General features: G+C 40.8%; 1 protein-coding gene across 2 annotated transcripts in view; it reads right to left on the reverse strand.

Annotated features, from left to right (window-relative positions):
- The window catches only part of ghra (growth hormone receptor a), a 75,177-nt gene that overhangs the window by 21,503 nt on the left and 40,322 nt on the right, over positions 1 to 13,352 (reverse strand). For both annotated transcript variants that reach the window (XM_024418157.2, XM_024418158.2), the window contains 2 exons: positions 422 to 554; positions 68 to 240 (listed from right to left, as the gene is read on the reverse strand). In XM_024418157.2, coding sequence (XP_024273925.2) covers positions 68 to 240; positions 422 to 554 — 306 coding nt within the window. The remainder of the gene's footprint in view (positions 1 to 67; positions 241 to 421; positions 555 to 13,352) is intronic.

Consider the following 13,352-nt stretch of genomic DNA (forward strand, 5'->3'; position numbering starts at 1 on the left):
AGCAGGGCTATCAACTAAGTGTCGTTAACTATAATAGTCCATATTAGCATGTCTTTTGTGCCCTCACCGATGTCCTGCAATTCGAAACACAATTCATCGTAGGTGATGTTCTGGCTTTTGGAGCTGAGCCGCACACAGTAGGTCGTCCAGATAACTGTGTTGTTCTTATTGAAGAAACATTCATTCTTCACAGTGGAGGAGTAGTCAGGGCACTCCCTCCATTCTTTCGTCAAATCAGTTCTGAGGGAGCGAGAGAGAGAGAGATAGGACTAACACATTTTAGAGGTCTTTGGACTCTCGAGTCCACATGAGTCATTGATAAAAAGATAATATAAAACTGAAATCATTTTTTACAATACATCCGGGGTATATAAAGCACACTCTTTACACGTTTTTCACTACTTTCCACTCACTCACTCACTTCTTCCAGTAGAACATTTGCAGTGCTCCGGGTTCCGTGAGATTCTGGAAGCTTCCGGCGCTCCACCAACAGCTAAACGTCACAAGCTCCCTGGATTTACACCCAGTGAAATGAGGAGCATGGACAAAGGGATCTGAGAGAGAGAAAGAGAGATCCACTTTAATTATCCCAGAGAAGCATACTTTAAGAAAATGACACAGACTACTGTACAAGAAAAGATACCGTAATGTGAAGAATTATTCATCTGTTGTGTGGATCAAATCTTTCATTAGGATAAATCTGCCTCTGGTTTCTGAGGTGTGGAAGTGGAACAAACTTTGATATAGGGTTGAACTATGTCCAAACCCAGGCTAGCTGTGCTCTGTGCATTTCAATCAGGCAGAGCATTGCTACTGTAAAAAACACTAGCAATATAGCCCTTTACAGTCATACCCGTACAATATATGGGTTACAAATGGCTGATTTGGGCACAAATAAGAACCTACATTGGAATGTAGTGCTATATATGATGTCAGAGCTCTGGCTCTGCGCTGTACAGGTTATGACTGACAGCCGTTCTGAGCTAGAGCACCGCGCGCGGCAGGAAGTCGAGTGATGGAAATTCTGTCAATTAAGATCACTCAATGTATTTTTGAAAGATGAGATGTTGAAGATTATTATAGATACCGCTTAGATGTCATACAAGCGTGCACAACACCCGTGAGTCCAAATGTGCAATTCACATTTCCGAATCATAAAACTCAATTCATATACAGTGTGGTTTATGATCACTATGTCTGATGTACAGTTACAAGATGACGTCATACGTTCTGAACAGAATGAGATTGTTTATTTATTGTGAAGAAAATTCACTGCAGCACACGCACCTGAATGCACTCATGACTATACGCACCCAAATTAAGATTAATTTCTCTGAATTGCCTTGTGAAAGCCTAACAAGCATGCCTACCTGACCCAGATTGAGATTTCTAATGGACCGTTTTTGAATTGCAGTAATTGTGTGATGGGGGGGTGCAGGGCTGTGTTCCAAGCGAAAAAACTACAAGTGTGCTTGCTCTAGTTCCTCAACGGCACAGCTAGGAGAGCTCAAAAAAAGTACCTTATAGTTGAAGACTCTTCTTTGAGTCATAAAAGTGACTGGAAATTGCTTAGGTACTGGGCACACTTTAGAGAGGTGTGTGTCCGCTTGCAGACACCAGTAGGTCCTCTCCCTCAAACCCTTGTCATTCTTTTGGTCTTTTGTTGCACCTACCCCACATTTTCTTATCATGTTACTGAATGTATCCAGAGTATTTTCTGATTTCGTTATCATCAAATGCGGTGAAAAGTACAGTCAATGGAAAATACAAATAAAATCAACAGCGTAATGTTTCGATTCAGTCTTGTGTCAGGTGAACTGTTGTGTTCTCAACTTCAGTCTGATCATTTTCCCATTATCTCCAAACTGTTCCCTTTCAGCTGCTACCATGGTTATGCATGTGCTTTTCATAATTCTCCTGTAAGAAACATTTCAATTGAGCCCTATCCATAGAAGCCAATTGCCACAATCGTAAAGGTCTAAGAACATCTTCAAAACTTGGTAGGGCACCTGAGTGTAACCTTAATAGTTTCTTACCGTGCGGTTCCACTGCCACTTCTCTTCCTCCATCCTTCTCCCCTCATTAGACCCATTTTCTCTGCCTCTACCCCCCTCCACAGACCCACCGGCCCGTCCTCCCTCAGAGTCAGTTTGTCATCCATTTGAGAGGCTCTGGGTTTGGCGTTACCATAAATAAGTGACTGAAGGTGCCATTGATTTCTGCTCAGCGCTCTCGCACGCACCTCCGTGCACACACACACAGGCGCACACACATACATACACACAAACACATTGTATTAGCTACAGTGGGCTCTCGACACTACCTAATGGGTCTGTAGTGTTTGCATGGCTTATAAAAAGGGATTCAGTAAAGACTTGGAGGGCGAGGCGGTTTGTTAAATGTAGCCTAGACATAAGGACTTTGAGTGTTATAGAGAATAACACATTAAATCATGAAAGCATATGACACACCTAAAACCTATTTCATAATGTCTCTGTCATAGTCTCAAATCTTGTTTCAAAGTTTGACTGACTGCTGGCTGCAGGTTGACAGGGAGCTAAACAATCGCTCCTGGCCAGAAGATGGATTCCTACCTCCCTCTCCATCCCTCTTTCCTCCTCCTCTCCTTTATAGCTGAACTCTATAGAATATACATATTAGTTTACATGCGCACGCACGCACGCACACACACACACACACACACACACACACACACACACACACAATTCTAGTTTGTGGAGCTGCTTTGCCTTTGATACGTGGTAATGTCATCATCTTATACCATTATCATCACCAACATGGAACATACTTCTCCGTTTATTTGGTTGTTAAACATAGGTCTACAGTGGGGCAAAGAAGTATTTAGTCAGCCATCAATTGTGCAAGTTCTTCCACTTAAAAAGATGAGAGAGGCCTGTATAATTGTCATCATAGGTACACTTCAACTATTACAGACAAAATGAGAAGAAAAAAAATCCAGAAAATCACAATGTAGAATTTTATATGAATTTATTTGCAAATTATGGTGGAAAATAAGTATTTGGTCAATAACAAAAGTTTATATCAATACTTTGTTATATACTCTTTGTTGGCAATGACAGAGGTCAAACGTTTTCTGTAAGTCTTCACACACTGTTGCTGGTATTTTGGCCCATTCCTCCATGCAGATCTCCTCTAGAGCAGTGATGTTTTGGGGCTGTTGCTGGGCAACACGGACTTTCAACTTCCTCCAAAGATTTTCTATGGGGTTGAGATCTGGAGACTGGCTAGGCCACTCCAGGACCTTGAAATGCTTCTTACGAAGCCACTCCTTCGTTGCCCGGGCGGTGTGTTTGGGATCATTGTCATGCTGAAAGACCCAGTCACGTTTCATCTTCAATGCCCTTGCTGATGGAAGGAGGTTTTCACTCAAAATCTCATGATACATGGCCCCATTCATTCATTCCTTTACACGGATCAGTCATTCTGGTCCCTTTGCAGAAAAACAGCCCCAAAGCATGCTGTTTCCACCCCCATGCTTCACAGTAGGTATGGTGTTCTTTGGATGCAACTCAGCATTCTTTGTCCTCCAAACATGACGAGTTTTTACCAAAAAGCTCTATCTTGGTTTCATCTGACCAGGTGACATTCTCCCAATCTTCTTCTGGGTCATCCAAATGCTCTCTAGCAAACTTCAGACGGGCCTGGACATGTACTGGCTTAAGCAGGAGGACATGTCTGGCACTGCAGGATTTGAGTCCCTGGCGTCGTAGTGTGTTACTGATGGTAGGCTTTTTTACTTTGGTCCCAGCTCTCTGCAGGTCATCCACTAGGTCCCCCCGTGTGGTTCTGGGATTTTTGCTCACCGTTCTTGTGATCATTTTGACCCCACGGGGTGAGATCTTGCGTGGAGCCCCAGATCGAGGGAGATTATCAGTGGTCTTGTATGTCTTCCATTTCCTAATAATTGCTCCCACAGTTGATTTCTTCAAACCAAGCTACTTACCTATTGCCGATTCAGTCTTCCCAGCCTGGTGCAGGTCTACAATTTTGTTTCTGGTGTCGTTTGACAGCTCTTTGGTCTTGGCCATAGTGGAGTTTGGAGTGTGACTGTTTGAGGTTGTGGACAGGTGTCTTTTATACTGATATCAAGTTCAAACAGGTGCCATTAATACAGGTAATGAGTGGAGGACAGAGGAGCCTCTTAAAGAAGAAGTTACAGGTCTGTGAGAGCCAGAAATCTTGCTTGTTTGTAGGTGACCAAATACTTATTTTCCACCATAATTTGCAAATACATTCATTAATAATCCTACAATGTGATTTTCTGGATTTTTTTTTCTAATTTTGTCTGTCATAGTTGAAGTGTACCTATGATGAAAATTACAGGCCTCTCTCATCTTTGTAAGTGGGAGAACTTGCACAATTGGTGGCTGACTAAATACTTTTTTGCCCCACTGTATGTGAATATAAGCCTATATCTCATATTTCAGTGCATTCCTCTCTCCCACTCTCTCCCTCACAACAAGTATGATGTGTGGCTCCCTGCCCTCTGTTAATTCAACCCTCCCTAACTCTCACCCCTTGAATTCCAGCTGCCCCAATCAAAGAGTTGCTGCAGACCTTGAAAGCTATGATGCCAAAACATACAGCAGGGAGAATGGCCTACCCCTGCCTAGATATACGTACTGCTTTACTTTGAAAACATAGAAAAGGCCTGATTATGGGAATGGTGCTTAAAGATACTAGGAGTTCAACTCTAACTCCTGCCTAGAACCCTGCCAACTAAAAAAGATGTGCATTTAAACTTCTCCCATCAATCAAAGACAACACAAAAAACAACAGAATAATGATTAGCCTTCCCTTGCCCTGCCTTGGAAATCACTGCAAAGCTAAATAATTCATCTAAGCATGAATGGAAATAGTGCATTAAAGAACACTGTATAATTGTTAACTCTCAACATGTTTTCATTTTTACAGGTAGCCTACAAAGTACATTGTTTATGAATGTCAAATCACCGCTTTGTCTATACATTACAGTTCAATGCATTTAGCATACTTCATTTCTTTTAAATCGAATAGAAGACGAAAGACATCTCTGAGCCAAACAGTCATTTCCCATCAAAAGGAGGTGTACTCCACTGTATCGAGCTTGTGTACTAGGTAGTGATGGGGTTAAAACAAAATGAATACAGTTACATATCAGGATATTCTTTTTGCCAATATATCATATCGTTTTGACAGTATCGCAATATTATTTTTGCGCCAGTCGGCTTTAACCAAACCTACAGTATATTTCCTTCATAGCTTCTTCTCCATCTTCCTTTTAATTAGGGAGCCAGTTTACTTACACATTTACTTCCATGACTGATTGAAACCAATTTTCCCATTTTCTCTCTCTTGTCCCTTTGCAGCAGACGTACGGTGAGCAATACGTTTTTGACCATGGGATCGCAATAAAATCACAGTATTGAATCGCAATACATGTAAAATCGTGAGAATCGAAATACATATCGTATCGGCATCTATGCATCGTGATAATATAGTATCGTGAGATCCCTGTCAATTCCCAGCCCTAGTACTAGGCTAAGTGAAATGATTGTGACGAATTAGTGCTGAAGTTGTAAATATCTTTGACGTCATTGTAAGTGGTTTTGGATCAAAGTGTCGGCCAAATTACCTTCATGTGCAGGAGGACAAGGTTAACTGGGAGTTCTCTATTCTATCACCAACTGGACACATCTGCCCGGCCTCCAAGCCAAAAGTCTATCGGAGGTGAAAGGTTATGAACAACACCTGATAAACAGTCTCCTGCTCATCTGCTGAGAGGACTTTTCAAACCTTTGGTCTGTGAGTTTTTGACAGAGGCCTAAATGATCCATTTTAAAAGGGAAAATATAAAATGTCTGTCTGGCCTTTTGTGACTCAGGGCCCTTTTTATTATGCCTGTTTGGGGATGTATATCAGAGGCTTTTCATAACTGATCATTGACAGAAGGTCATCTGTGAGAGAAGGGCATCTTGGTATGACAAATGGAGAAGAACATGAAGGACTGGATGGAGAACAAGGTTTTTTTTCTGATGAGAACGTCAATTTTGTCTTCTTTCAGCAGGAGAATGGCATGACTCTTATATAACCAGCATGCTCCTAAAGCAATGGAAACACAAACATGTTGTGCATGCCTGTGTATGCTACAGACTGTGTGCATTTGTGCCCCCACTCCTCTCTCTCTATCAGGCTGAAAAACAGTCTTCCTCCCTGTACCTGTCCACACAGCGTAGCTAGGAAACAGAGCCTGACTCACTGACAAGACGACAATCATTAGGCTTAAAACAAACCCTCTAAAGTCTAAATAAAACCCTTTCTGTGAGCACCAAAGCCACAATAAATTGCGGTGTGAAAAGAGCAAAGGCGCGTTAGGGATAATTCAGCGGGTATATTGCAAAACGGTTAGCTAATTGCCCTGAAGAGCCTGGTGGATATGGGGCTAATGCTGAGAATCACCACCTTTCCAGCTCATTTGGTAATGTGAGAGAGTTAGCTAACACTGGGCTAACAACACGCAGAGTGATTTCTTCAGAGAGATGGAGACAGGCAGAGGTTTGTGTGTGTGAGTGTGAGCGAGCAAGCGAACATATCAACAACAAAACATTCTTTCAACTTTCAGAATCTTTAGCAACTCGTGTGTCATCAAATGTCAAAGTCATAATCATCACATTGACATTACTCTCAGATAATTAGCTAGTGGTTTCAATTTCACTAGTTCCCAAATCAGGCATGGTAAGATTTACATCCATCATGATGTGGCATTGCAGGCACATTCTCCTAATGCTATAAAAGGCCATTACCAAGGAGAAGCAGCAAGAGATTAGAATATTATCTAGCTCACTATAAAGCAATGACCTTCTGATCTGTCTCAGCTACCGTTTGTTACCTGGGCAGAGAACACAGCTACATTTTTCATTCTGTATCCTGTTGCTTTCTTGCAGATAAGCCAATTAGGCACAGTGTGCATGTGTGTGTGTGTGTCTGCATGCCTGTGTGCATTTCTATATGCATGCAAAGGACGTTTACAAGAACGAAAAATCCTTCTACTGTCATTCAATTCACAGGTTCATCAGAACCCCATGCTAGTGTTGATATTTTGTGCTGTTGTTTTGAAAGGACATTCAGTCTGTTCTTTTGCCTTAAATGTTTAGCTAGTAAGTGCCCTGTATCCATTCTAATGAGCCCACTGTAATATCCCTCTGCTGTATTGGACATTCTGTCCATTTAAACACGTCCATTCACAAACCTTGTTGCTCTTCCCACTTAAGTGTCTAAATCAGTGCGATTTAATGTGATTTCCGTGCAAATTGAGTTACTTCCTGCTGTGTCATCACGCACGCACGCACTCACACACACTTGAAATACTTTATTTTAATCCACAAATCACATTACACCCATATGAAAAAAAACAAAAATATATATTTTTAGATACAGTTTTTAGGATATGTCAAATATTTAAAATTGTCCCAAAAAATGTACACTGACTATACAAAGCCTGAAGAACACCTACTCTTTCCATGACACGGACTGACCAGGTGAATCCAGGTGAAAACTATGATCCCTTATTGATGTCACTTGTTAAATCCACTTCAATTAGTGTAGATGTAGGGGAGGAGACAGTTTAAAGAAGGATTTTTAAACCTTGAGATATGGATTATTTATTATGTGTCCCATTCAGAGGGTGAATGGGCAAGACAAAATATTTAAGTGCCTTTAAATGGGGTATGGTAGTAGTGGTGTAAAGTACTTACCCCAAAAACTACTTAAAGTATTTTTAGTTATCTGTAATTAACTTTTACTTCACTACATTTCTAAAGAAACTAATGTACTTTCTACTCCATACATTTTCCCTGACACCCAAAAGTACTCATTACCTGTTGAATGCTTGGCAGTGATAAATCCTATTAAAATGTAACATGTAGTTTGTTTGTATCCTGTTTAGTGAATGATTACTGTGAGTATTAACGGAGTTTAGGCCATGAAAATGTGTGTATGCTAATTTAGAAATGTTGACCTAATCAGAGGAAATTGCCTAGGATCAGAGAGCAGGGTCAAGCGCAGAACAGAAGATGCACGGGGTGTGATTCTGACATCTGGCTAAACAAAGAGAGGACCGTGGACATTTCACAGGGGAAAGGAGGGAATCTCATTGGGGTCATAAAATGTATAGCTGGGGAGGTTATGCCTACAAGGGAAGAGTATAAAATGTGTTGTGAGCTTTCTAATTGCATGCACTTAGCTGACTGTATCCTTGGTATTAAACACACTGGCGGACTCACTATACACACATGCTTCTTCTGTAAAATATGTCTGAGTGTTGGAGTGTGCCACTGGCTATCCGTAAAAATGTAAAAAATAAATGAAAATGGTGCTGTCTGGTTTGCTTAATATAAGCAATTTGAAATTATTTATACTTGTACTTTTGATACTGAAAGTTTATTTTAGCAAGTACATTCACTTTTGATACTTCAGTATATTTAAACCAAATACTTTTAGACTTTTACTCAAGTAGTATTTTACTGGGTGACTAACCTTTGAGTTATTTTCCATTAAGGTATCTTTACTTTTACTCAAGTATGACAATGGGGTACTTTTCCCACCACTGTGTGGTAGTAGGTGTCAGGGGCACCGGTTTGTTTCAAGAACTGCAACGTATTTAGGGAGCTTCCTCCATTCTTCTCTCCAGATCGTCTCAAGCTCTGTCAAGTTGGATGGGGAACGTTGCTGCACAGCTATTTTCAAGTCTCTTGAGAGATGTTTGATCAGGTTCAACTCCGGGCTCTAGCTGGGCCACTCAAGGACACCTGCGTTGTCTTGGCTGTGTGCTTAGGGTCATTGTCCTGTTTGAAGGTGAACCTTCACCCCAGTCTGAGGTTCTGAGCGCTCTGGAGCAGGTTTTCATCAAGAATCTTTCAGTACTTGGCTCCATTCATCTTTCCCCGAACCTAACGAGTGTCCCAGTCCCTGTTGCTGAAAAACATCCCCACAGCATGATACTGCCACCACCATGCATTAAACAAATCAAAATATAATTTTATATTTCAGATTCTTCAACGTAGCCACATTTTGCCTTGATGACAGCTTTGCACAACCTAATCACCAGGGTAGGGGTCAATTGCATTTAGTCAAATCGGGAGGTGCTTGAGATCCCAAATTAGTTATACAGGAAGTGCTCCAATGAAAAGGTTTGCGTAAATGTTCCTAAATTCTAAAACAGATATTTTTCAGAATAATAAAAATAGGTTTGAATGTCAAAGAGATGTTCACATGAATAATGTCTATTTGTCACATGGTATCTGTGCAACTTAATGTAAGGTGTAGGCTGAACAGCCTTACCTTCTTAACCCTTTGACGTGTACAAACACATGGGTGTGATCATTCTACAGTGGTCCCTGCAGCGTACACTCAAACCAGTGTGATTAGAACAATTCATTTCAACGTATAGTTACGATTGACGCAACAGTCGGCGTTTGAGCTGGTCACTCTTGCATAAACAGTCTGTACAACGTAATGTCCTCATTGTGAGCAGTTTATTTTTGGATGCAATTTTCAATTTGCATCATTCACTTGCATCATTCCCAGCCATTCACTTCTGGAAGTTTAAAGATGAGAACCATCCATTCACCTTGTTTTGGTATAACATCTTTGGTCTGACAGACACCCAGAATGCATTGAAGGACATCAACAAACATGGCTCCACACATAGCCGGCAAATAGCTTAGCAATAGCTGATCATAATCAGTACAACCTTCAACGAAGTATTTTACACACATCTTATGTGTCCATTACAATCTATGCAAAAATTGGAATGCATGATGTGACCAGTACTTGAAAACATGTAAATAAAACCATTTCCTGAAACGGATTTATTGATAAACGTGGCCAATGTCGGTGTTATGGTACTGATGATTTGTCGCCACAAACGGTTTGTTTACATTTTTACCGTTGTGGTTAGATGGAGTAGCTAGGCCTACAACAGCTCTGTCTAGTGGTCGTGTCAGGGGCAGTTGTTGACAACTGTAGCATTTTAGCTAAGCCTAACCCTAACCCTTTTCCTAACCTTAAGATAATGGAGGTTAACATCCAACATTAATTCACCTAACCTGCTGCGTTAATTGCCCTAACCTGCCATGTTAATTATCCTAATTATCCTAACCTGCTATGTAAACAAACCATCTGGGAAACAAATCATCATTATCACCACACCGGCAGCCAATCACGTCACCCCTGACACTCACTTGGAGCCATTGTATTGTTGTTTATGTAGCTAGTGCGGTAAGCTGTAGAATTATAACTCTATTTCAAAAGGAGACAACTCACAAATGTGGAAATTCAGGAGATTTTTGTAAATTCGGACAATGATTCTGAGTATGACAGTGAGGAATCAGATTATGACAGTGACAGTGAGGAGCTGCTCTCCAAACTTGTGACCTTCAAGAACGCTGAATCTGAGGACCCCTTGCCCACTGACGAAGTCCCAGGTCCGTCTGATGATGGTGGTGGTGATGGAGGCAGGCCAACAGTGGGTGAAGTACAGCAGGTCTGCAGTAGCTGGAACGCTGCCAGCCATTTCACCCATTCTGAACCTGCTGTTCACTTTGATGAGTCCCAGCTAAGAGCGCAAAGCCACTTGCCATCTCCCTCTGAGGCAGAGTGCGTCAAGTTGTTTCTGACAGAAATATAGTGGAGGAGAACAATCACTATGCCTTGGAGCTACAGGAGAAGAGCTAGCCACAGGGAAGGTGGATCACCTGATGGGAGAGTGAAAGATCCCAGACTGAGTGCTTGACTAAAATCGCAAAATGGGGGCAGTGGATAAGTCGGACATGATGAACAGCTTTGTGGCATGCGCTCGGAAAACCACCAAGTGGTAAAAGAAGATATTTCTCCGTCTGATCAACATTGCTGTTCTCAATGGCCACATAACACTGCTTTAAAAATCATCATTGTGAATAATATAACCGTAAGAAACAGTAACGGAACAGCTCCATAAGGGGGCAGGGCAGGACAGAACAGAGTTATGCGAAACCAATTGAATACATAGGCCCCGGTCATGATAAGGCCAGGGCAGCTTCAAAGGAAACAACACAAGCTAATACTTCTCTGACTGAGCTAATAGCTAGCTAAATAAGCACAATTGAGTACAACACCATAAAGTTTATGAAATTAGTATCTCGCATGTCCGCGGTTATAAAGGAATACACACAGAATACATTATTCTCCATACATATACTGAGTGTACAACTAGCGGGCTGCGTGTGGTTTAATTTGGCCCCAAGTTCTTTGAGGAAAAAAATACAAAAACATTTTTTTTAAATAATTTTATTGTTGAAAATAAGACAGTAAAACCACCAGAAAATCAGCTCCAAATGATTTTGTAAATCTGTTCCCAAATATTCCCACCCATAATAGAGAGACACGTGATCGAATACAAATGCAAGCAAGGTTTGAAATGATTATGTTTTAGTCAAATATGTGACACAATTCAGGAAACTAGGTGTATGAGTCACAACTTCATAAGAGAGCCGTTTGAAAGTATTTAATTTTTTAAAATCAAAATGTTTTTTTGAGGGCAGAAATGCCTTTTCGAACATATGAACTTTCATGTGCCTTAATAACAAACTTGTATGCCATCTGTAAATACGAATACAATTGTTAAATTACGAGCCTTGTTGGTCAAGTCACATAAAAAGACAGCAACCACTAGCCATGATTGGCTGAGATAATAGGTGGGCTGGACATGCAGAGAGAGGAGTTCGGATTGGTCTGCCATATTGAAGGCGTCTGTCTACTTGAGCTCGTGAGTCTGTGTTGGTAATCCTGTCGAATACAGATTTTTCTAAAATATATTGTGTAGTGGAGCTCCATAAGTGTTGCTCTCCATTTTCTGGAGGATCAAGTTTTGAAATCAGTGGAATTAGGGTATGATAGCTAAAGAGATGAAGTAAACACCTGTCTCCGGTCTACATCTTCAAACTAAGGGGAACCGTGGTATGGCATTCCTGACAGGGAGATGCGTCCATGATGCATGTTGATGTATACAGGTTAAGATAGCTAGCTAGCTATATTTTCAGATATTACACATTTCTAATTTTGACAGGAAGTGGTTTCATTTCAAGCTAAAGTGTACTGTTCGCTAGAGTGGTTCGTCCTTTAAAAGTTGCAGCGTACTGCAGCACAGCTTGCATGGTGACGCAGAATTCTATAGCACGTTATTTAAGTGTCAGCTGCTGTTACCATTAATGCTAGTTAGTGCTAGTTTGACCACCAGAGGGCATCTTTGAGAAGCATTTGATAGCCTTCAATAGTGGCCGCACTAGAGAATTTAAAACCTTTTTTGGAAGAAAATTTGTATATGGGACTGATTTTAAGAAATGTTGCATAATTAATTAGATTAATATTATGGTGTTTCTATTCTGAGAAAAATGAAAAACCCTCAGGGTTTCTGTTAGGATGGAACGGAAAATATGGTGCTGTACAACGTTACGGTAAAGAGGAGGCTACAGTACTAAGAGCATAACATTTCTACACCCTAATTGTAGTCTAACCAATACCCAAACTGAGTATCAGTGAAAATAAAAATCAAGACCAGTCCCCTTGCTTGTCTCAGAGCAGCACGAAACGGTGCTAAAATAGTTGACCACAGGGGTAGGCTATTGCTTCGAATCCTATTGATTCTAACTTCAATATGCTCTTTAAATAAATAAGACCTACACCACTTAACAGCACATTACTCAATACTAGTGAGACTCATATTGCCAATAATTACATATGGGTCTGCCGTAGTAAACATGCCAATGTTTACATTTCCAGCGAGACTATTCAAGCCATCGACTCGCTGATGAATGAAGATGATGAACGATCGGCAAAGGCCATCTGTAATCTGCTGGCACATCAACTTCGCTCTAATCACAGTCAGAAGACAGTTGAAGAAACTTGCATTGACTTATGGAAAGTCTCAGTAAGACATGTTATACACCGCTCAAAAAAACAAAGGGAACACTAAAATAACACATCCTAGATCTGAATGAATGAAATATTCTTATTAAATACTTTTTTCTATACATAGTTGAATGTGCTGACAACAAAATCACACAAAAATTATCAATTGAAATCAAATTTATCAACCCACGGAGGTCTGGATTTGGAGTCACACTCAAAATTAAAGTGGAAAACCACACTACAGGCTGATCCAACTTTGATGTAATGTCCTTAAAACAAGTCAAAATTAGGCTCAGTAGTGTGTGTGGCCTCCACGTGCCTGTATGACCTCCCTAAAATGCCTGGGCATGCTCCTGATGAGGTGGCGGATGGTCTCCTGAGGGATC

Source organism: Oncorhynchus tshawytscha, linkage group LG04, assembly GCF_018296145.1.
Source record: "Oncorhynchus tshawytscha isolate Ot180627B linkage group LG04, Otsh_v2.0, whole genome shotgun sequence".
Lineage (NCBI taxonomy): Eukaryota > Metazoa > Chordata > Actinopteri > Salmoniformes > Salmonidae > Oncorhynchus > Oncorhynchus tshawytscha.